Below are 26,548 nucleotides of genomic sequence, written 5' to 3'. Positions count from 1 at the left end.
GGATTAAGCAAGCCTGAAGAATGTCTATTTGAAACAATAGTAATTAACATTAAACTAAAGACAGACAACATCCTACTTCTGACAACCTACAGATCACCTAGCACAAAAACCGCAGACTTTCTGGAAAAACTTGATTACTCATTGCAGCAGCTCATAAAAAGGAAAACAAACATACTAATCATAGGGGATACAAATCTTGATATAACTAAAACTCAAAATCCAGAAATAATTGATCTTTCGAACCTCCTCAGTGAACATGGATGCTATATTTACAACATACCGCAAACAAGAACCACAGCTACAACATCCACCAGCATAGACGGCTGCTATACAAATTTAGAACAAAATAGAATAAAAGTTTCAGCTCTCAAAAACCCAATATCAGATCACCACACAATTGTATGCGATATATTAGATAAAATATCAATTCAAGGCCCCCTGTACAAAAGTAGTAGAAAATACACCGACCATAATCTGGAGGAAATGAAGAACCTACTAAAACAGATCGACTGGACACCCGTTTATACCCAAAACCAAATTGACAACAAATACAATGAATTCCTAAAAACCCTGCTAATTAACCTTGACCAAGCTATCCCCAAGACCGTCAGAAAAATACAATACAGGAAAAACACCATATTCTGGAACGAAGACACTATCTCAAAAAGAAAACAACTGCAATCTGCGCAGAACAGATATGAACAGAGTGGCTGTACTCAAGATAAAGAAAATTATTATAAGATAAAAAAAGAATACGACCAACTCATTAGATCACAGCGCACAAAACATACAATAAATAAAATTGAAAAATCAGACAACAAAACCAAGGAAATATGGAGAACCATAAACGCAGAAAGGGTGAAGACTGTTAGAAACCAAACCAACATAACCCTACTACATGACAACAGGAAAATCACAAACCCAACTGAAGTTACAAGTATTTTAAATGATTTCTTTATAAACCCAATAGAAGAACTAAATCATAACAAAGTAAACTGCACTACAGATATTGAACAAATCGAAAACACAACCAATACACCATCTCTTTCAAAATTTAAATGCATATCAGAAGATAAACTAAAGAAACTTTTTACCCATATCAAGTCCAACAATGCTGCGGGCTACGATGAAATCACGGGAAAGCTGCTTAGGTACTGCAGAGAAGAAGTAACGGAACCTTTACTCCATATAATCAACACCTCACTCAACAAAAATCAAATACCTAAAAACTTAAAAATATCTAAGATTTACCCAAAATTTAAAAAAGGAGACAAAGAAAATCCTGGAAATTATAGGCCCATATCCAACTTACCAACAATATCCAAACTATTAGAAAGAGAAATATACGACCAAATCATTAATCACCTAGAAACAAACAACCTACTCACAAACTGTCAACATGGCTTCCGGAAGAAACGAGGAACAAATACCGCAATTGCAGAACTCTGCGAAGACATAACAAGTATTTGGGAAGACAGAAAAAATGCATCGGGACTTTTCTTAGACCTTCAAAAAGCGTTCGACTCATTGGATTGGGATATACTTCTACAAAAGCTAAAAAAAGTACATATTGAAGGAGAAGCATTGGCACTAATAAAAAACTATCTTGACCATAGGTACCAATATGTTGAAACCGATCAGCAAGTGAACAACATAATTATAACAACCAAATCACCACTTAAACAGAATACAAAAGGCATTCCTCAAGGCTCCATACTTGGCCCACTTTTCTTCCTGATATATATTAATGATGTACCGGAAAAATTATCAAAAGAATTCAAATGTATTCTATTTGCAGATGATACCACCATAATAATACCTACAGATAGAAATAAAAATAACCAACAACTCATAACCACAGCAGTAGAACAAGCAACAACAATATGCAACAACCTAAATCTAAAACTTAATACCAGTAAAACTACACACATTAATTTCAAACCAAGCAACAACCTAGAAGATCAAAGCGACTGGACCAACATCAGTATCACAACGCAAGAAACAACTAAATTCCTGGGAATAATTGTTGATAAAAATTTATCCTGGCAGCAACACATCGAACATCTGTGTAAAAAACTGGCCTCTGCACACTATGGCATCAAACGAATTCGCACCATAACCGACGAAGAAACCTCCAGAATAGCCTACTTCTCGCTTTTTGCTTCTCACCTGAGTTACGGAATTGCAACATGGGGATCATCATCTGCAAACAATATGGACAAACTACTTATCCTACAAAAGAAAGTACTACGGACGATATGCAGGACACACTATCTGGAACATTGTAGACCCCTATTCATCCAGCTCAAAATCCCCACCGTTTTCTCACAATACATCCTAGAAACCATTCTCCTAGCAAAAAAATCCAATCCAACACTCCGGTCACATTATCATAATCACAACACCAGACACAAAAACAATATAAACCTGCCACAACACAGACTAAACAAAAAAAAAAAAAATTCAGCAACACCCCAACATACACAGGATCTAAATACATAAATCTTTTGCCAGAAAAAATTAAAAACATTTCAAATCATACCACATTTGTAAAGACACTAAAAAACTACCTTATAAACAAACCATATTACTCAACAAAGGAATACATACAAGAACACACTTATACACACCTACACTGGGCTAGCTGAAAGGCTGCCAAGAAGATGAAGAAGGAGAAATTTTGACGACTCCCCGATCTGAGGATTGTGGTGAAGAAAGAAGAGGTAAAAGGTAAAAGGTAAAAGGTAAAAGGTAAAAGATTCAAATGTATACCTCGGTCTGTGGCAATGACCGCGGCGTCGCATATATGCGACGCTCAGTAGCGAACGTGTTAAGTGTGTGATTTTAATGTTAAGAGCTTAATCTGTACCAAATATTAGTGAGCAAAAGTGGTGTATGGATTTCATAACCATTATTTTACTAGAGACCGTTGTAATTAACCACAATGGCCTCTGTTGCTAGTCTATTAAATAAATAACATTAGGTTTAACGAAACGAGTACCAAGGTTTGCTGCTACAAGGAAACTAATTAAGTGTGTTTTTAGTAAAATATTAATTGTTTAGTATAAAATAAATAAATCTGCAAAGTTTTATCAAAATATATCCATAAACAAGGAAACTACAACTTTTTACCATATTCTCCATAAGAATAACATGAGGATTTTAAATTTTCAATTTTTTGAATTTTCCCCGTTACCAATAATCGTACAAAAACCCTTTGACATACTTAACTATTTGTTTTTTAAGCTCTTTAAAAATGTCTAGAGAGAAATTGGGAAATTTTACGTTTTAAGTAAAACGTTTTAAGGTCGAAAATGAAAAAAAAAAATTAAACGTATAAAATAACTTATAAATAAAAAAACTTTTGAAATGCCACGTTTTTAAACGCACCTTTTTTCGCCCGTAGTGCATCACTGTTAACAGTATATTTTAAATTCAACCATTATATTCTTTTCCAGCATGAAATGTTCTATAATTTGATACCAAGCCAGATTTTTTAACAATAATTTAAAATTTTACACTTTTTTAATGGCTGCCAAAAAACCATATTTGGCGTAACAGTACAAATGTATATTTTTAGTATGTTTTTTATGAGTGTATTACCTACCATTTCTAACTGGAATAATTTATGTTGCAATTAGTTCCACCACTATTATATTATAGTTAAACACTATTTCTACTGCACTATATGTAGTAAAACAAATGATACTAATAACACTTTTCATTGCCACGTATTGGTGCTATTTGCACGACCTTGTCATCTCAAGTCATTGAAAACCGTAGGCCTAAGTAACTTGAATCACCGACATATAAAAATACCCCAGCCGCATAAAACTGCAGACTAAGCGAATTTCCATTTGCCTAAGTGGATTTACACCATAATATCTCCTTAAACATATTTATTCCATATTTAAAGAGCATTAGTTTAACAAGTACTTATGTTTGCTGCAACAGTTTTTGTGTAAATAGGTGTTAACAATTATTTTAGTACTAAAGAAATATCACTTGGCTGAGTTATTTCCATTAGCATGTGTCCAAGCACTACAATCAATTAATTGGTCAACTATACTTCGGTTCATTTTGGGTTTTCGCTGAACATATTGACAACATTGCTAAGTGTAGTAGGCTATATCTACATAATTATAGAGGTTACTCCATTGGAAGTATTTGCTTATGATTAAAAAAAAATTGTAAGTTAAATGTACCATGTCGAACTAACACCAACACCTTAAACAATATTCAATCTAACAAAAAACCACCAAGTGGTAACACTTTCCCCTTTCAATTGAGCCCTTATTATAGAAGTAAAAATGTAATCAAACAGTTTAGGTTTGTTAGAAATAGCACAATGCAAACCAAATATTGAAAAAATAATTTATCCTAAATTTAGGCCTACATATCACTTTTTAATTGCTTGTTTAACATACGTAGAGTGATTTTCCCGATTGTTTTATTTGTTTTAGTGTATCAAAACATAAAACAAACCAGTACTACGTTTAAAGTTTCTAGGTTTCATAAGTTTTGATAAGTAGTATTAAACTGTTCAAAATGACGAGCTGCCCCTGCTTTACCAGTGTACCATCGGTACACTGCATTTTTCAATGGAAAGTATCGGGGAATATCACTGCTCTAAGTAATTTTAAATAGTAAGTAGTTCAAATCATTCGTTATTCCTGAAAAAATCTATTATATTATTAAAGTGATACAATGAAATTTTATGTAAACGGTTAAGGCCATTTACCAAATAAAATATAGGCATATGGCACATAAAAAATAAAAATGAAGCTTAGAGTGTGTAGATTTGCCGAAAAGTGTTTATATGGACGAACTTCCTAAGGGCTCTGCCCCACAGCCTGATTTCCAAAGGGCTACGCCTGGCATGCTTCCAAAGTTTACATGATTTAATTTAATTCAGTTAATGAAACAGCTGGTCAGTACAATGAAGTGGTGTTTGTTTATTTACTCGAAAAAGATGTTTGTCGCGCTATATGTAGATTTAGGAGGGTTGTGTTTGGTTTTAAAGAAATGTTGTATTACGTTTTGTAAAGTATTGATCAAAGTTTCATTTTGTAATTTATATAGTAAGCTACATGTAAGGAAGCTTGACTAAAGTTGAAGAATAGATTATGGTAAAACATGTTGTTCTTGAAGCATCAATATGAAGCAATTTATGTTATTGCTACGCTAAGGTATGTTGTCATATTCTTTTGGATATATTAACATAAAAAGTAGGGGTTGAAAGTTAGTAGGTTTACACTTTTAAATCAGTTTATATTTTCAAACTAAGTCATAGAGTTGCCGTATTTTAAAACACGTATCAGAATTACTTTAATAGCTCTCTAGGTCACATTTTCTTCCCGTTGCAAAGCACCGGTATAGCAGCTTGTACTTTATAAAAGTTTTAAAATAATTATCAGCTGTTCATATGAATATCTCTAACATCTATATATGCAAAACTATGCTAGAGAAAATTCTGGCAATAAATATATTTTAACGTTAATAGATACATTTTCTAAAAAAGCTTATGCTGCTCCACTAAAAAATAAAACAGGGTTAGTGGTTACAGAAGCCATTAAAACCATTCTACCAAAGGGGGTTAAAAACATTCAATCTGACAATGGAAAATAATTTTTTAATCAATATCTTAGCAAACTAATGAAAAAAATTAAATATTAATCACTGTGAAGAAACTATCTAATTAATCAAAATGAACATTTTTGGAACAGTATTTTATCTAGTAATTTCAACAACTCATCTCAAAACAAAAGGTACAAAATAACAATAAATAATCAGTTCATCTGGTCTTTTGAATATAAAACATATGGTTAATTAATAACACCACATCTCTCTTTGTCACACATCTTCTTTTAATCATATCGTTTTGGTCTTCTTAGGATTCTCTGACTTCTTCGATAAGAGTCGTGGTTTAGTTGATCAGGTACACGAGGGATTATATTAGGCTGATCAATATGTATTCTTTCTTCTAATGGCAATAGTGTTAGATGCCATCGATTTCTTCTAAGCCGTCTTCCATTATTTAGTGTTACAAAATATGATCGGGGATAAATATCTGATTTTGATAAGATTTCTCCTTTACATTTCAGGTCTATAATCCAGACCTTATCCCCTTCTTCCAGAGGTTTTAGTTCACTAGCTCGTCTCCTGTTGTCAAAATTCCTCTTCATTCTCTCTTTTATGCGTTTGTCGTTTTGTTGAAACCCAATCAAATCATTAGTATTGACCTTTTCAAAATCTTTCAATGATGGAAGATTTGACCTCAATTTTCTCCCATAAAGCAGCTCTGCTGGAGACAGTCCCGATTCTAACTTCGTTGTGCGGAAACTAATAACCCTAGATTTTGATCTTTATTTTTCAACAATATTCTTTTAGCTATTGACACTGCGTTTTCAGCACCACCGTTTGCCTGAGGAAAGTACGGACTGGTTGTAGTTGCTTCAAACCCATACTCTTTTGCAAAATCCTTGAACTCTTGTGATGTGAATTGAGTTCCGCCATCAGTCCGAATCTTGTATGGATTTCCATGTCTTGCAAAAATGTTCTTTAACTTTCCTACAACCAAATTGGAGGACAGAACACTGAGTTCAACTAATTCAATAAATCTTGAATAATAGTCTTGAACCACCAAGAACCACTTTCTATTACAAATAAATAGATCTGCGGAAAGATAAACCCAAGGACCTTTTGGTAGTTCTGTGGGCATCAAAGGCTCTTTGTTCACTTGACGGTGTTCAAGACACACAAGACAGTTTTCTACTTCAGACTTGACATCTCTCGAACAGCCCGGCCACCAGACGGATTCTTTTGCTCTTGAACGACATTTCACTATACCTAAATGGCCTTCGTGAATTTTGCTTAAAATTTCTTTCCGTAAGCTTCTAGGTATGAACATTCGTCTTCCTTTTACTATCAAACCATCTTCCAAAACAAGTTCATCTCTAAATTTCCAAAATATTGAGTTCTTACGCCAATTATTCTCCAAAATTGACGACAAGATTTCTCGACTCTCGGGATCATTACCTTGAGCTTGTTTAATTTCTTCTAGCCGTTTATCTGAACACGGGAAAGTTTCTACAATGCTCCTGATGAATAGTGCATCGTCTACAGTCAGTTCATAGATTCTGTCTTTGACGAAGTCTTCTTTGATGTTTCCAGGACTTCGAGATAAACAATCTGCCGTGAAGTTTTCTTTCCCAGGTAGATAAGTTGTCTTATAATCGAAGACTAAAAGCCTCATTCTAAATCTTTGAAGCCTAGACGAAAGCTCTGAAATAGGCTTTGACCCTAGAATTTCTACTAATGGTTTGTGGTCTGTGTACACTTGAAATTGCTTTCCCAAAATATACATTGAAACCTTTTCACATGCCCAAGTCACACCTCATACTTCCTTTTCTATTTGCGCATAGCGTGTTTCAACATCAGTCAAACTTCTGGATGCATATGCTACTGGTCTCCACACCTCACCGTGCAGCTGCTCCATTACCGCCCCAATACCATATGAAGATGCATCTGCAGTAATTCTAGTCTCAGCATTACTTTTGTAAGGAGCCAACACTGGGGATTTTGTCACTGCATCTTTTAACAATTTGAATGCCTTGTCCTGGGATTCCCCCCATACCCACAAACTTTGTTTTTCAATAGATAGCGTAAAGGTGCTTTCATTTCGGGAATGTTGCTGAAAGTCAACAGTCCCGGAAGATCAAATAATTTATACCTGTGCCGCTAGGTCAAAAACTACAATGTTTGCAGTGTCTGTAGATCAAAAATCCCAGAAAGTCAAATAGTACAGTCCGGGCTAAAAGTTTAGTCTATGTTAAAGCAATTGACTTATTGGGAATTTGACCTAATGCAACAGCAGGATTAATATAACGAAATACGGTAAAATACAAGTTCAGTTTCGCTGAGTCAAAAGTGTCGGAAGATCAAAAGCAATAAAAGTGAACGTCGATTCAGTGTAAAGTAGACCTCCTGCAACGCTTACTACACCAACAAAACTCACTTTTAGTTACTTCGTGTTTTGTCATAATTAGAATAGAGCTAAAATTATCATATTTGGTACATAGCTTATTTATTAATGCTTCTTGCCAACTGTTTGGTCAACACTGTAAATAGGTATAGTTTATGTAATGAAAAGCCTTTCGTCAAAATTTGTGGCATAAAATACACGCAAGGACGATCTGAACATTTCTGGTTATTATATACGTTTGTAAAAGGAGATCCATTTAATTGTAGAACTATTTTATGAGTTATAATGTAGTCTACATATAAACTGTGTAATGTATTACGCCACGGAAGGGTTGAAACCTGTCCAAACTATCATATATATTATTATAACGTAAATGGGGTTTTTTCACGATTCTGAATCAACCAGTCGATGGATTTTCATTAGTTTTGTGTTGAAAGAAAGACCATTTTGAGAACTAGATAATTTCAAAGCCATAATTTAAAATTAATGTCCCAGTTTTTTATAAATTAAGTTTTAGTTTTTAAAAAGTCTAGCAGCCGATGCTAACCTTCTCCAATAAGTCAATGCTTCTAGCTAGCTTTTAGTACATTATAATTTGCTTAACATAACAGCTGTAACATTCAGTATTTGTGACACAAATTCAGCATTTGGAAGAAAATTCAAATACATACTTATGGTTGACTTATTTATACTATGTATGTGTAATGCTGACCATTGATACATTTAATTCTTCGGTACGAGGATGGCAGTTTAATTAAATGTGCATAGTAAAATACAGTAGTAGGATGTTCAAATTATTTTTTAAAGTATTCTTTGTAATCATCGATTTGTTTTAGTCCAATATAATTTGTTTTAACTAACAGCTGGTTGAATGTGCTATGTATACTTATAAAAGGCAAAGCCCTCACTGACACACTCACTCTCACTCACGCATCATCACTAATTCTCCCACTTCCCATTTACCTAGGAGGCTGAAATTCGATACACCGATTCTTTGGACATTAAATAGGAAAACTAAGTAGTTTTTATTATGATCGGGCATTCGGGCTCCGCCCCAGTGGCTCTGGAGTTTCCCATCTTAACCTTATGATTTTTCATATTTAAAAGGAATTAATGAATCATAACAGCTGTGTCAATTTAACAATTTATGACAACAGCTAATTTGCAACCAAAAGCTGAGTGAGCGTTTCGAACGAACTTCAACCTGGAGGCGAGTTAACCCCAAGGCAAGTGAGCTCAGCGAACGAGCTCCAACCTAAAGGTGAGAGAGCGTAGCGAACGAACTTCAACCAGGACTTGATTGAGCCATGCGAACGAGCTAATCTTGAAAATTAATTAGTTTAACGGGGCAAAGCCAGCGGGTACAGCTTGTTATTCTATAGAATTATTAGGTTTTTAGCTGTCATCGTTATTCGGGGACCGAGCAGGTCCCTAGCAGCGACCACAGAATTAAAATTTTAATTTTAATTCTGTGGTCGCTGGTCCCTAGGGCCGCAAAATTAGCTGCCCGCTTACTTACTTAAAACATGAATGCATATTAAATACACAATCAGTATCCATAGAATTATTTTATTGTCACCGTTGCCTAGCAACAATTTATTTTTATTTTTGCTGATGCCTCGAATTATTTCTTCACATAACCTTAAAGTTGTAGTTGTGCTAACCATCAGTGTGCATTTTTATAGAGGTGAATAGTGGCAATAGGGTATAGTGTGGTGCAAAATAGCGTTCGTACCACGGACCGAAATGGTTTTGCAGCTCTCGATCGAGACGAAGTCGAACTATCTCGAGCCGGCAAAACCTTATTTTTGGCCCTAGGTACGAAATATACTATTAAATGGGTTGTAGCTTAATCGGGTTTCAACTTTATTTAATTTACAGTCTGTTTCAAAAGTAGAAAAATAAGCAAATACATTAACAATAATACAACGTTAAAAGTATAGTGATTTACCACTCTCAACACTAGCTGACAAAGATAATTTTGATAACACAGCCGAATCTGAATGGGAGGTTTAAATGTCGTAAATGGTGTTGTGATTGTCCAATAAATTTAGTGCAAGATGAGAGCTCGCCTTGTGGTCGGAAACTTGACCAAAAGTATGTATTTTTCCAACTTATCTATATTTACCCTATGCTATAAATAAGACATGTAAATGGAATTTCTTCTATTTGGTTTTATTTTCTGTTTACATTTAGTTGTTATTTCGTTACCTACATGGCAACCCATACGGCCCAAGTTATTTTTAAAATTTTAAATTCGTTTCTTGTGTTTATTTTTGAGCCTATTTTAATTTATAAAGGGATTCATCACATCTACAGGAAAATATCTTTCATTTGGTACCAACCGCGTGTAATTCGTTCCAGTAGTATGATCAGGCTAGCTGTCATAAGTTTTGCAAAAGTTGTTTTGTATAAGACGATTTTGAATGATTTTCCAATTTGATTATCTTTTTTCACTAGATTTTGTAATTTCTTCTTTGACTTTTCAAATTCTAAGATTATTATGAAGTGTTCTGTTAGTAACAAACCAAGGTGCGTTGACAATTTTACGTAGCAATTTTGATTGGTATCGTTGAAAAATTTCAATGTTTGATGTACTTGATGATCCCCAAAGTTGGATCCCATAAGTCCAAATTGGTTTTATAACTTTTCTGCAAAGTAACATTATTTTGTGTACTAAGTTTTGATTTAGATCCAAGAAGACAATTAAGCTTAGTTATTTTAAAATTTAGATATTGTCTTTTAGTCCAGATATGTGCCTTCCAATTAAGCTTTGCATCTAAGTGCATGCCCAAGTATTTTATTTCTGTTACTTTAGGGTGGTAAATATTGTTCATGGATACTGGAGGACATGTAGCCAGATTTAGGGTAAAAGTAATGTTTTCTGATTTATTTTCACTAATTTTGAACCTCCATGTTTTAAACCAATGTGAAATTTCATCCAAGTTTAACTGTAAATTTGCTGTAGTTTGAACCGGTTTGTCGTGGACAGATAAAATGGTCATATCATCCGCAAATGTGGCAACGATAGTATTTACAATTTCTGGTAGGTCCGATGTAAAGGGAATATACAAGTATGGTTCAAGTACGCTTCCTTTGGGGATTCCTGATTCTATAGGGTAAAGGTCAGTTAAATAATTTTGATGTTTAATTTGGAAAGTTCTGTTTGTAAGATATGATTTTTAAATATGAAAAACTGAATGGGGTAGCTAAATGTGGCATTCTTGTCAATAGTTCGATATATCGATAGTAATATACACTAACACAATCGTAATAAACGAAATAATTTAATTATATTTACTAAACAGATGCTTGTTTGCATTAGCAAAATAAATAACAATTTAGAAGTCATTTTGAGAAGTTATCTTAGTATTTCTGTTAAAGAAATGACATTTCTTCATAATCTTAACATCTCAAATTACTTTAATACTTTCATCTGAAATGGCTACCATACTAAATTCAAACTCACATAACAAGAAATTAAATAACATCTAAACATAAATTAAAAAGTTTTACACCACAATTAAAAAAACAAATGTACGATTGCTCTTGCTCATTCTTCGTCAGATTAGGCATAGGCACGAGACCCTCCTTCATTGCGCAGTCTGTAGTCTTGGAGATAAGAGAGATATGCGGTAAAGATAAGCAAGAACTGGAAAGGTCCGTTGTGGGTTTGCAATATTTATCTCAAAATTCAGCGCAAGGTTAACTAAATTTTGGAATTAGGGTCTGAATACGTGATTGGTGAAATCCAGGAGGCAATACTGAACTTGCACTACTTATGTTTTATCGCATTTTTTACCTTATCTACCAAAATTATGCTATTTCCCTTTGGCACTTTAGGGGGAAACGACTATTTCACCCTGAAAATCACGTTTGGAAATCGAGAAAAGCTTTAGAAATCGGCGATTATAAGCGCTTGAAAAATCTTTTTTTCTTTTAATGGAAGCCTATTTTTTATTATTCGAGTCATTTCAAACTTCTTTTCCTCTTGCACTTTTTCAGCAAACACATATTTCACCACGAAAAACACGTTTGAAAATCGTTAAAAGCGTTATAAATCATTAATATCGCCACATTTGACTGGTAAGTGTCAATAAAAGAGTGTAAAAGAGTCCTTGGAGCCTAGACGTTGTAACTCATAAAACAATGTAAGAACTACAAAGACAATTTATAATTTAACAATATACTAGATATTTAAATTACAATCACTCTGATGTTTGAAAAAATACTTTTGGACTGTAAATAAATCTCCAGCTGCTGTCTGAAATTAACGTAATTAACATCGCTCTTATGGGGGACAAATCCAAGATGGCTGTTAGCTTTCATTGACTCCACTGGAGAACAATAAAAAACTACAAAGAACATTTCTAATCTCACACTATACTCGATGTTAAATTATAATCACTTTGGTGTTTGAAAAAATATTTTTGGACGATAAATCGCTCTTCAGCAGCTGTTTGAAATTATCCAAAATGGCCACTAGCCTCCAAGGACTCCCTAAAATAACCTTTAGCTGAGCTCCTCAGCCCTAACCTAAGCTGGGTTTACCCAAAATCGGTAATTTTCGGCACTTTGCTGATCTAAGCATGGGTTAGGTTAGGTTAGGTTAGAGTAAGCTAGGTTGGATTACTTTGGTTTACCCACAAATTGGTAATTATCGGCACTTTTCTATTTTTTAATAAGTAAGGTAAATTAATAAGTACGCAATTAATAAGTACGGTAAACCATATTACTGCAGAGGCCGGTCTTTATAAGTTATATTGTCTATGAGAGATTTATTTTGGACCTATTTGCATAAGTATGGTGATGCAAATGCAGTTGTCATCGAATTTATAATCATCGATCAGTCTAAGTTTTATTTTGTCAATAAATGTAAATATCCTTTTTGGTTAACAAAGGATGCAACCGAATCTGTAAATTAAGACAAGTATGCGAAAAACTTAAGTTTTCCAACCACCATTATTGCCTTGTTTACAACTATAAAATCGGAAGTAAAAATAACAATTAGGACAGCGTATACTAACTATTTGATTTTTGTTGTGAGTTGTATACAATATCACTTCTTTTTGAAATTATGTCAAGTCCAAGAGACATACATCTAGTTTTGTATTAAAGTCTTCTGTCAAGAACTACACGAATGTAAATGTTACTGTGGACAAGGTAGCTGAAACATTTGCAAATAGGTGTAATAAATTTAAGAATATTGTATTAGTAAAAGTATCATATACATTTGTCATTGATATCACTGTATTAAATAATGTATTACCTAATTATTTGTAGGGAGTAAATTAGTTAGTAGACTATCTATTAATCGATTTGCAAGGTACATTATGAATATTTCATAATGTAGCTTGTAAATCGATTAATGTATTTAAACCAGACGCTCGTCAAATAATGCAGTTCAAGGCGGAAATGTAGTGAGGGATACATCAGGATTAGAATGTGTGTTACAGAACAAGAAACTGATGACAATAGTTGGAATAACTAGTCAATGTCAACGCACTCGATAAAAGCGCGGGATTAAAAAAGGCGCGAATATGTGCAAGTACTACTGTATAACCAACCTATGAAAAACCAGACATAAGCTATATTACAACCAGGCCTACGAAAAAGTCAAACTATGTAAATAATGAATCACTGAATATGATTAGACGAAATCACAGAGGTACAAACTATGTTAGATATTTACGTGGTAAAGGAGTGTAGTTTCCTGATAGGTCTAAACAACGTCATCAGTTACCAAATCAATTATTTTTACTAGTTTTAGTCATACAATTGTTCTCATTTAAACTTGCGCTATTATGCTAATTCAACCTAGGGCAGATGTAGTTCCCACAATATATCTATACTTACACGAGGAGAGCGTGGTTTCGGTGATTTTGTAAAGTAAGAAATAATAGATGTAGAAAGAAATGTGTAGATTTTGAACTTTTTTCTTTTTTCATTGATTTACTGTGTTGATTATGCACCACAGTGCTTTGTACTGTAATTATTTTCTGCCATTATGAAAAATTCATTGCCAATATTTCTTTCAAGGTCCCTTGCATTATTTTGCGTGTACTAATATGTACTAGGTGTACAATGCAGTTGTCTGCTTGCAATTTTGAGCGGAGCTATCATAGTACTGTAATCCAATACTTTTGCAAAGTCAATGCTAAATATAGTTCACGTAATTGAGATGTCTCCTACAAGTCCACTAAGTCAATTGTATAATTGTTTCTCATAAATGGGATGACTACTTGTAGTATCCAAAGTCAATGCTTTATCTGTTTCTCTTAAATGAAATCTCTACTTGCAGTATCTAAAGTTAATGATAAATCTATGCTAAAACTATTGCCTTGGGTGTAGTACGCCAGTGTCACGGTGATAACGGCGGGAGTGGTCGTGGTAGGCACGGATGAGTCGTTGTTCTTGCAAGGCTGTTTTTTGCCTGTCTTCTGGCTCAGTCAGCACTTACACCATCGGGAAGAGATAGTACATCCAAACTAACAAAAATAGGTTCCAAGGACCCATATTAGATTTAATACAATTGGCGGCAAACGTTATTGTTGATTAGTATGTTAAATAACAATAAAACTGTTGTAGGAGTTTGTTCCTAACCGTAGGTGCTCTGTATAATATTTAAATCGCTAAAATTATACCCCAACAATCAACGTTTACAATCGTGATACGTAAACAAATGATCCAATAATATGTAAGCCGAAGGATCGTCGTAAATTAATGTCTTTCGTGTAATACAACAATATGATAATAAACAATGTTACTATATCACTAATAACGTGTACGTAGACCGTCGTAATTAGGCTCAAATTAAAATATAATAATGCAATGTCAGAATTAAACAATCTTAATACTTGTGCGTAACAATATTGCTGTACTACAGAGAAACAAGGGTTTTCGAGTCGCTGTTGAATAATAGGACAACAAGAAATTTAATAATAATACGTTAATGAATACTATTACTATTAAACAGTTTCAATCCCAAATATTTTACGGGCAAGCAAGTCGGTTGTATTATGCAGAAATAAAGCCTATAGTAGAATTATGAACGAGGAAACTCAAATAGTAAACCGCACGAATACCGTTATCAAACAGCTGATTGGGCCCCTCTTATCTCTTGCCCATTCATCCAGAGTACAATTGACGAGCTTAAACAGTGTACAGTACATTTCTTTTTACGTACAGGTCTAGAAGGGTAGGTACAGGTCGACTAGCATTTACAATTCTCACCAAATATTTGGTAAACTGAATGATAACTGAAAGATAACTGAATGCTCTGACATGAAGCAGTGTTCTTCTTTACCTATAAAACAAGGTTGACACCTTTCTTCACTGATCACGTAATGCGTGATTTTCTATAAAGTCTTGGAAAATAAAAGGAAAAATAGATAGACTACAGGTGTACTGTATGTGGTTTACACACAAATATTCATCAAACTGTGTGATAGTTTGTTATAGCAATGAACAGTTTGAGAGTACCTATCGTATTGTTTAAGTCGATGGAAAATCTCTGTTGATCCTGTTTTACAAGCAAACCAAAAAGATACAGTAGTCACCACTCTATGCGACATATTCTAGCCAGAATATTGTAATCGTATGATTCTATAAGCATTGGTAGGATTGCAAAGTACTACACAAACATTATTTCAAGGGTAATAACAGTCACAATTTCCGCTGACTTTAAAAGAGTCAACTAAACTATTATACTAATGGACACACAACTAAATGGAACAACTAATGGAAATTCTCACGATGTACATTCGTTCGATATAAGCATTGAGTATACACGTCAGTACATACGTGTATACCCAATGATATAAGCAACGGTTCTTGCAATTTATTGCTTATTGTTTTTTAGAGTTGTTTTCGGACTTACTCACACTCGTATAAGGTTTTCCACGTTTGTCATTGATAATGTAGCCATGTTGCTTTGAAATGGCGACCATACAAAATGTATGCATTTTAAGCCAAGTATGAATGGAGATGAGTGTGGGATGAGTGGAGCGATCTTGTTGTCCTGTTTGTGACTAAGGCCGACATAATCCTTAGACACAGCTGTTAATTAATAGTGCATACAGTCAATTAATAGCAGCAGAGGTCAAGTTTGGTATCAAATTAAAGGTTTTATTCATAAAAATACATTGCTGCAAACCCAAACTCAAACGAGGATGATGATAATAACGTTAATGATGTCGCTAAAACGTATCGTTTGAAATTTAACAGCTGAAAATAAGTGAAATAGAAAAGGTTTTGGTTAAATCCATCAAATTGTAATTGGACACTAGTAAATACTAGTGCACTTGTTGCTACCTCCCCCCTTCGGTTTCATGTATTCCTCTCAATCAGTTCAAACCTAGGAGGATTAAACATTAATGTTAATTAATGTTAAATCCTCCTAGATTCAAACCTGAAACACCCAGATCGAAACTCGCCTGTCGTTATTTTACCATCGCCTGTTTTTTAAATATATTTTTCAAAAAAGAAATATTATATTGATTTACTTTGGTTTTTAAAAATGATAGTTTTATTTTGTTAAAGATTTATGGTGATACGTAAATATTGTGGTGTAGTAGAGTATATTATATTGTAGTTAAGTGTTAAATTTTGAAATTTTAGGGTGAATCGAGATGAATCTTTGTTTATAACATGGGTCTCTCCTACCTTAACATACATACCAAGTTTGATAAACATCGGTTGGAAAAGTGCAAAGATAAATATTTGTATGTAAAAAATACAAAATGGCGGATATCTGGTTAACGAAATTATTTTGGAAAAAATGTTATCCTTGATTTTCTGTTTATTTTGACCCAAGGAATTACTAGGTAAAGTATCTCCCCGCTTATTTTAACACCCTGTTTATGATGTATTCTTATAAGTGAAAAATGTTAGCTGGTAATAAAGAAAGATGTTTTATAAATAATATGAATGTACTGGTGATCTGTATATTCACCTTTTTCTTGTCCTTAGATAAATTAAATTAGATAAATTAAAAGTCCACTCAGCAGTCGCATCGTACGATGTAGTTCTTTCCATGCGTTGCGAAATGCTACATTTGCCGTCCTCTTCAACCCAAGTTATCTACTGAACCACTGATTGTAAAAAATTCAAAAAAATATATTTTACGCATTACACTTTTGGCTACAACTTTGCCACAGACAAAACCTCTCTAACCCAAAAACAAAAAAAAATCTCGCATGCTAACTTTTTCATGTTAGAAATCACGATTTAAAACTATTTCACCATACAAATCATTTTTTATTAATTAGATCGGTAAATAGTTTAAAGTTCCAACAAAATAGTCATCGAGTAGGACTAACCAAGAAGCTCTGTGCCAAATTTCAAAATTTTAGCACAACTTTAAGAACACCAAAACACGAAATTATTGAAGACATGCGTCGAGAGGACTATCGTTGTTTTTAACAGATTATACTTTTGACCTTCCGGCACTGTTGACTCAGCGAAACTGAACTTATATTTTATCTTATTTCGTTATATTAAAACTGCTGTTGCATTAAGTCAAATTCCCAATAAGTCAATTGCTTTAAAATAGACTAAACTTTTAGCCCGGACTGTACTATTTGACTTTCTGGGATTTTTGATCTACAGACACTGCAAACATTGTAGTTTTTGACCTAGCGGCACAGGTTTAAATTATTTGACCTTCCGGGACTGTTGACTTTCTGCAACGCGTCCTTCATTTCTACTAGGTTTGGTACAAATTTCATTAGTTGATTCACCATTCCTAAAAACTGTCTCAGCTCTGAAACACAAGTTGGCTCCTTCATAGAAGAAATTGCCTTAATCTTTTCTGGATCTGGGCTTATACCATCTTGAGTAATTAAATGCCCAAGGAATGTTACACTTGTGAGACCAAATAAACACTTGTTTTTATTAAGAGTCACTGTGTGTTCTGTCAATCTTTCAATCAAAAGCTTTAATCTAGTATCGTGTTCCTCTTCTGTATTCCCTACAACCAATATGTCGTCAGCCTGGTTAATCACTCCTGGAATGTCTGCTAATATCTGACTTATCCTCTTTTGGAATACCTCTGGGCCAGAACAAATTCCAAATGGTAGCCTTTTGAAATAATACCTTCCGAATGGAGTAATGAAAGTTGTTAACTTGTATGAACTTTCATCAAGAGGTATTTGCCAAAATCCATTAGCTGAGTCCAATTTACTGAAATATTTACCTCCTTCAATCTTAGCCAAGGATTCTTCTACTGATGGTAGTTGTAAATGTTCTCTTTGCACGTAAGTATTCAGTTTTGTGTAATCTACACATAGTCTTATTCTACCATCTACACGAGGCACTACTACAATGGGTGAACACCATTCTGTTGGTTCTGATATGGCTTCAATTACACCTTCTTTTATCATTTTATCTAGCTCTTCTCTTACTGGTTTGTATAGAGATACAGCCACTCTTCTGGGGGACATTACTGCATAAGGTTGAGCGTTTTCTTGTAGTTTAATCTTGTATGTACTGTTTAGACTGCCCATCCCATTGAACACCTTTGGGCATAACTGTTCAACTTCCTCTTTATCAATTAAATTGACATTAAAGGTTATCAGACCTAAACTAAGTAGTGCATTTCGGCTTAGCAACGAAGAATTTTGTTTACCTAGCACGTACAAATCTTCTGATAGTACTCGGTCATTATATTTAAGAAGAACCTTAGCTACTCCCAGAATGTTGAGCCTATTTTTGCCTGGTCCATACAATACACGATCACAACCTTGTAATTGGAGACCGAGGGATCGAGCCTGATGTTCTCCAATGACTGATACATCGGCCCCTGTATCCATTTTAAACCAAACTTTATGTTCATTGATTTCTATTTCAACTACAGGACATTCTTTGCTGTACTTCATTACCTGAATTTCACCCAAACAAAAATTTGAAGTGTCATTTCCGTTGTTGTCCTCAACTTCCCGTATTGTTTTCTGTCCTTGTTTTATACAACACTTAGCAAAATGTCCCTTCTCACCACATCTAAAACACTCAACTTTATGTGCTGGGCACTCCCTATACTTATGATATAGGTTACATCTGTTGCATCTCAACTTGTTTCTGAAAGAGCCTACTTTACTGCTAACGGCTCCTACTACCTCATCTTGACTAATTGAATTTGATATGTCGCCTACTCAATCTCTTACTACATTTTGCTGTTTCAAAATAGACTCGGATTTCCGAGCTTTGTTGATAGCCTTCCTTAAAGTTAGTGAATCGTCCATTTGTAGTCTCTGAAAGTTTTGGATTATTGACTCCAATTACAATCAAATCACGTAACAGCTCTTCCTTTAAATTTCCAAATTCACACGTTTCAGCTAATTTATGAAGGTCATTTATAAAAGAATCTACTGTTTCATCGGCCCCTTGTCTTCTCTTAAGAAAATTGGCACGTTCATATACAATGTTACATTTGACTTCTAAGAAATCACTGAAACTTTTAACAACTTCTTCATACTGAAGATTATTCTCAGCAAAAATACCAAAAGTACGGAAAAGATCCTCACCTTTGTCACCTAGAGTATACAAGAGCATACTAATTTGTTGACTGTCAGGCTTGAAGCAAAGCTCTGAAGCAATCCTGTACCTCTCAAACCTTTTCATCCAACGAGGCCATAAGGCAGGATTTTGAAAATCAAAAGCTTCTGGTGGAGAAATTTGAGTCTGCATACCTGAAACTGTAGTAACCCTCGAAGCTTCAGTTGAGGTTTTATCTCTTACACCGTTCTTTGAACAAACCTGATTTCTAGGCTTGGACTCATCTTCACTTGATTCAAGATCAAATTCCTTTTGTAGGTAATCTCCCTTCTTCCAATTTCTTTTAGATGTTCTTTTATTTCGGCTTCCCATATTTCTTTCAACCTGACACCACGTGAAGAAACTATCTAATTAATCAAAATGAACATTTTTGGAACAGTATTTTTATACGGTGGTTAATTAATAACACCACAATCACTATCACACTTTTTCTACAACTAGTGTACACTTTTGTGCTGCTGCTGCCTCACAAAAATGTATTTCAAAAGCTACAGTGTCACTGATGTCAAATGGCAAACCAGTAGATGCACTCATTGTTACTGGGAGTTCCGACAGTTTTATATCTGAAGCTACTGTGAAAAGATTCAATATTTCTAAATACCCAACAAAGCATGAAATATCGATGGCATCAACAAGCCATGTTTCATCAAATATTGGCCACTGTATTATTGTTGACATGGTATGAGATGGCAACGAGTACCCACAGACAAAGCTGCTGACGCATCTGAAGTTTTCGTTGACCAGCATTCCAGTTCTGGGATATATTGTAGAAAACATGTCCATTCATCCTGATCCTGACCGCTTGCCAAATTTCTTGAATTTCCCCGTTCCAACTCATAATGCGAGCCTCAAAAGAGCTCTTGGCATGTTGTCCTATTACTCAAAGTGGATTCCTAAATTCTCAGAGAAGGTTCAATGTCTTACTACAGTCATATCATTCCCAGTAGGCTGTGACGAAATATTGGCTTTTAAGACATTAAAAGAAGGAATAGCAAACTCCAGTATGTCTGCAGTTGAAGAGAATATTCCATTTACTGTAGAAACAGATGCATCTGAATCACCTATAGCAGCTACCCTTACACAAGCTGGAAGGCCAATGTTTGTAGCACACGTTTCCTTAAATTGCAACTAAATTATTAACAGCAATTAAATTATCCAGCTGATCATAATGTAAACAAATATGTTCTTCATAAGGATAACATGGGAACTTTAAAAGCCACTGGGGCAGAGCCCAAGGGACTTTTTTTTAATGTAAGGTCAGTTTGCAAATCTACACACCTAGATGAATATTTTGGTACATAATGCGGGGTTAAATCTTAAAACAAAAAGCCTTAAAAAAACAAAAGTTTCATGTAGCGTATTAATAATATAGATAACAAACAATTAATTTCAACAATTTATAAGCCTATCAATGAGGACTGAAGGCATTAGGCTATGATACAAAATATGCAAAAATGTTATATTATTTAATATAGGGATTTATTTACTAGGAAGCCTTGTTCCCCAAATTCCATTTTTCCAAATACTCGCTTGTTTTAGGTTTTCTTGTTTCCCCTGTAACAATAAAAATGATCAAGTTATTAAAGTAGCACTGTATAAAATATAGTGTATGCTTACAAGTAAATTACAAGAAATTACTTTCAGAGGATTTCTCTATGGGGAAGTAACTATAGAGGTGGCACGGTAAGACCTAGACCCAGGACCGATATACTTTTTCATTTTGATGTGAAGTAGCTAAGACCTAGAGCCGGGACTGGTATATTTGATCAATTGTCCCTAGTGGGCAAAAACATTATTTGTTCAATATTGTAGATATGTAGGCCTCTATGTATACGTCCAAACGGTGTATATATATCCTGTGAACAAGAAGGTAATGCAGTCCACTCTTGCTAATTCAAACACTCAATAAATGGAAACTTTCGATAATTCCAAATAAAAGCTCAGTCCGTAGAGTATCTCTCAATATTTCAAATTTTTACCGTGTATTTTGATACACTCAGTATTTTAAAGTCCAAATAAAAGGCAGGCTAATTTGGAACACGCAGTAATTTGAAGTTTCGCCGTCAAAACACTCTATAATTCAAAGTCATGCAGTAATTCAAATTTCCGTCAGCAAAACATTCTATAATTCAAAGTCAGGACTCCCTTCATGTTATAACAGACAACTATACATTCGGTTCCACTGTAGTTTTGCACGTTTTATGTTTAGATAGAGCAGGAGGTAGGTATCGTCTGGTTGACAGTGTTTGCGGTCAAGCACAATTTTTATGTTAGGTTCCTTCCACAATGCTTACAGTACATTCATTATCGTTATTCTATTGCATGTCATTAGATCCAAGCCTAAACTCCACACTATAATAAATGTTTAACAATTCCTACCACAGATAAAATATTCCGATCTGAAAACGAATTCTACCAGATTGAAGTATAACACTGGAACAATAAGCAGCAACGGAAACAACGTCTCACGGCAGTGGCTAACCTCCCATTGGGACAATAGTTTGTAAATGGTGCTTTGACGAGTGAGTATACTAGTAGCGCGTCGGTAGTGACGAGATTACTCGTCATGCACAGTGGACGTGTTTTTTATCTTAGTTTTGTAGTTCGCTAAGTTCTGTTTCGTTGAAGCCTTATGTTGTGCAGAACTGTGGCCGAAGCTAAATACTTTGTTGTTTTGTCATGGAACCTAATCATAAATGCAAATCCCTTTACATTTGGGGAAAAATGAAGTGATAGCGGCAGTAGAAAGTAGTGAAGTCAAGTCAGAAGTTGTACAGTGGAACTCTCTGTAATTCAAATGGTTTATTTTTTTCTGATAAATCAAACACTTCATAATTCAAAAATCTTGATAATTTAAATTTATTTATTGGCTCACCAAATACATATTTATCTATAGTCTACTGTAATTTGAGTAATCTTTATCCAATTTTCATGAAATTTGGCTTCAAGGTGACGGGCGGAATAAACTTGAATGAGTTCGCGAACCAGCATGATCAGACCATGGGAACAGGGTTTTATTGGGTAAAAATCGGACTTTCTAATTGTTTACCCCAAAACATAAAATTTTCCAATTTCTCTATAAATCATTTTAAAAACTTAAAAAACAAATAAGTATATTAGGGAGAGAATTCAAAAATTGTAAATTTAAAATTTCCATGTTATTCTTATGGAGAATAAGTAAATTGTTATAGTTTTCTTGTTATGTAATTTTGACAATGCAAATTAATTTATTTTGTACAAAGCTATTAACCTCTTAAAGTCCGAGTAAGTGTATTACGATATAATGCCTGGGCAGTTTTTTTTTTTTTAGATTTTGGCATTATTAGATATTTAATACAAAAACGTATTTCAAATAATATTTTAGTTACCTATATAGTACGAGCTGTTGGCCCGTCCTACGTACGGGAATAGAGTAGTCCATTACTAGCGTGTCTATTACTAATTCAAGCATAGTGTAAGCAGTTCAAAATTTATAGTACCAAAGAAAAAGCTGCCAAGATGAATTAAAACATATACCGTATTTCATTGTTATTTTCCTAACCTTTCCTCAAAAAGTCAAGTAATAAAATAATTTTTCTTTCGAAGATTCATGAGCTTCGATTCATATACAGCAATGGTTATAGAATCTTACTTATTTCCTATAATCAATGACAAAATCACAGAGTAAAAAACTAACCTCAAAGTTCTATAAAAAATCTTCCATTCAACTAGCTGTTAGTTCAAATAAATTATATTGTACTCGTACTAAAACAAACTGAATATTTTAAAGACTGCTCAAAAAAATAAATTAGAACATCTAGTATTTTACTATGTATATTTAACTAAACACTCATCCTCTTACCGTATAAATGAACGTGTCAATGATTGTTGCATTACACATAGTATAAATAAGTCAATTCTACGTATGTCATTTCATTTTCATCCAAATACTGAATTTGTGTCAAAAACGCTGAATGTTTACAGCTGTTACGTTAAGCAAATGGTATTATACAAAAAAAGTGGAGTAGAATGTTAGCGTCGGCTGCTAGACTTTTTAAAATTTCAAACTTAATAAAAAAAAAAAAAACTGAAACCATAACCTAAAATTATGGCTTCGACATTCCCTGGTTCTCACAATTATTTTTCTTTCAACACAAAAATCATGAAAAACCGTCAAGTGGTTGATTCAGAATCGTGAAATAAAAATCCCTGTCACGTTTTAATATATACGAGATGCTAGTGCGTCCTACGTATGGCAATTGAGAACAGCTATTTTTTAACACGTATATAGACTGATTAATAAACTAAAATCATAGTTTTGTATTAACTCTCTTTATTAGAAACCAAAAGTAAATATTCACAAACACAACATAAACAAATGAATATTAAACATATGTTATTTGTCATCTTCCCCTTGAGCTTGGAGTCCTAATCTTTTTTTTATAAATCTACTAGCTGACCCGGCAAACTTCGTATCGCCTAAGTTATAGGTTTCCCCTAAGACAGACCGATGGAAAGAAAGTACTGTTACGTTTAATTTTCAAGATGATCTCGTTCGCATCGCTCAATCACGTCCTGGTTGAAGTTCGTTCGCTACGCTCACTCACCTTTGGGTTGGAGCTCGTTCGCTGCGCTCACTTGCCTTTAGGTTGGAGCTCGTTCGCTACGCTAACTCGCCTCCAGGTTAGCTCGTTCGCTACGCTAACTCGCCTCCAGGTTAGCTCGTTCGCTACGCTCACTCGCCTCCAGGTTGAAGTTCGTTCGCTACGCTCACTCACCTTTTGGTTGCAAATTAGCTGTTGTCATAAATGTAAAAGAAATAATAGTGCTGCACCCTGTTGGTAATCCTTGTAACTTTAATGCTATTGAACATCATAGAACAGAACCAACTTGTTTAATTGAAACAGCTGTTAAGATTCATTAATTCCATTTCTCATAAGGTTAACATGGGAAACTCCAGAGCCACTGGGGCGGAGCCCTTTTAAGAATTTCGAAACGGGAAATAGTTTACGTCCGATTCGCATACCTACAGAATCTACACACCAAATTTCATTACGATCGGTGAAGTCGTTCCGGAGGAGTTTGCAGACAAACACTGTGACACGAGAATTTTATATATTAGATTATTTCTTCTTTTTATACCCTTATCTTTAATAGAAACTAAATAAGATCTGGGTTGTTGAAGTTTCTTCTCTATTACTCCTTCTTCCCATGTTTTATTGAATACATCTTGAACCCATACCTCCTGCTCTTCAGTAAAGCTATCTTCACGGTTTTAAGACTTTCTATCATAATATGACTTTTGTGCTTTCTGAGTTTCTATCATTTTTTCATAGATGCTGTCCTCAACAAGTTTGGGTTTTAATAGTTCTTCTCTCATTAGAATTTTACTTCTTAAGTGTCTGCTCTTAAGAAGCTGAGCTGGAGAAACTTCAAGGTTAGATATTGGGCTGTTCCTGTAGTTTAATAAGTATAACTGCAGATCTTGTTTTGTTTCTTGACATTTTTTTAACATTTCTTTCACTATTCCGACAGATTTTTCCACTAATCCATTTGATTGGGGATAGTATGGACTTGTTGTTATGATTGTTACATTCCATTCCTGAGAAAACTGCTTAAACTCGATACTGTTGAAAGGCATATTATCAGCAATCAGTGTTCTAGGTATCCCAAATCTAGAAAATACTTCTTTAAGCTTAGAAATAATAACTGAACTACTTTTTGAACTTATCTTCAGAGCCTCAATCCACCGAGAGTAATAGTCCACAATTACCAAATTTTGCATGTTGACACTACATTTATTACATCAGAAGTCATACCTGGCCAATAAAACAATTGTTTCATTTTTTGTTGATTTTAGGGGATCCTAAATGATTTTCATGTAGAGAATCTAATACAAACTTTCGCAAACTTTGGGGTACAACTAATCTTTCGCCATAATAAATTAAATCATCATTAACCTGCAGGTCTTGTCTGATATTAAAAAAATGTTTTATCTCACCCTCAAGTACTTTTGGATCCGGCCAACAGTTATGTAGATACTCACTTACCGAGGTTAAAATATTATCTGACTTAGTTTTGGATTGAAAAAGTTTTAGTCTAGGTTCGTCTTCAGTTATTTCGTGAACTTCCACAGTGTGAACGAAATCATCCATTAGAAAATCTTTGGGTTCGTTAGTTTAGTTTTAGTTCCACATCTTGACATGAAGTCAGCAATGTACATATATCTTCCTGGTAAGTATTTTTCATCACTCCTTAACGAAAGTAACTATTTTCGAAAACATCTGACATCAATGAAAGTAGTCGTTTCCCAAGCTCTAATTTAGGGCGAGGGAAAATCGATCAGCTGATTTTCCCTCGCTCTAAATTTACTTTCCCTAGCTCTCAATTAGTTATCCATTTACTCACTACGTGCGCTAGTGTTTTGTTACGATATATAATTTAATGATTTGGATTAGCTGTATGTATAGTCAAAAGTTCTTTTATTGTTTTATTTTACGGTTTAATCCAAATTTATTGAAAAAATACGTAAGTTTCCTTTAGAGTATTTTCTTTTATTTTTTTGTTCTAAAATTAATCGAAAATATACGTACGTATCATTTTAGAAGATTTTATTTTATTTTGATGCTAATCAAATTAATTGAGAAATAAATTAGTTGTAATATTACTGAGGTCTGCTATTCTGTGTTTGTGTATTTTTGCGTCGTGATGAAAAGTATCGTTCATAACTCTTACCGAAAGTTATTATCCGGCACTTGCTCCATTATTCCCGTCCTCGGCTTCGCCTCGTACGTGAAAATAGCTCTCACATACTCGGCTTCGCCTCGCACGTGAAATTGGGGTTCCCTGTGTTCGGCTTCGCTTCACACAAAAACTTGAGCGCGCGCCGGAAAATGCCACTTTCGGTCCTAGTAATGAAATATACTATTACTTTCAGCTGGTAATCAATTAGTTTTAGTTTCAATCTCTTTAGTCTGTTATTTACAATTTTCCCAAGTGGTTTTACTGCTATTGACACAAGTGGTAAGTGAT

At 34.2% G+C, this 26,548-nt stretch overlaps 2 protein-coding genes across 3 annotated transcripts in view; both read right to left on the bottom strand.

Moving 5' to 3' along the window:
* Positions 1-6,322: 6,322 nt before the first annotated feature.
* Positions 6,323-7,255, bottom strand: LOC128997839 (uncharacterized protein K02A2.6-like). The gene has a single exon (XM_054423591.1). The coding sequence runs from the start codon at positions 7,253-7,255 to the stop codon at positions 6,323-6,325; it is 933 nt and encodes a 310-aa protein (XP_054279566.1).
* A 13,613-nt stretch (positions 7,256-20,868) lies between these two features.
* Positions 20,869-26,548, bottom strand: part of LOC128983524 (interferon-inducible double-stranded RNA-dependent protein kinase activator A homolog) — an 87,752-nt gene continuing 82,072 nt past the window's right edge. For both annotated transcript variants that reach the window (XM_054402826.1, XM_054402825.1), the window contains exon 4: positions 20,869-21,091. In XM_054402826.1, the coding sequence (XP_054258801.1) occupies positions 21,024-21,091 (68 nt within the window). In that variant the 3' untranslated portion in view covers positions 20,869-21,023. The remainder of the gene's footprint in view (positions 21,092-26,548) is intronic.

This window comes from Macrosteles quadrilineatus, unplaced genomic scaffold, assembly GCF_028750875.1.
Source record: "Macrosteles quadrilineatus isolate MER2022 unplaced genomic scaffold, UCM_ALF_1.0 Scaffold_1__1_contigs__length_201487025, whole genome shotgun sequence".
Taxonomy (NCBI): domain Eukaryota; kingdom Metazoa; phylum Arthropoda; class Insecta; order Hemiptera; family Cicadellidae; genus Macrosteles; species Macrosteles quadrilineatus.
The sequence above is the reverse complement of the archived record's forward strand: the minus strand, read 5'-3'. Positions and strand labels throughout refer to the sequence as shown.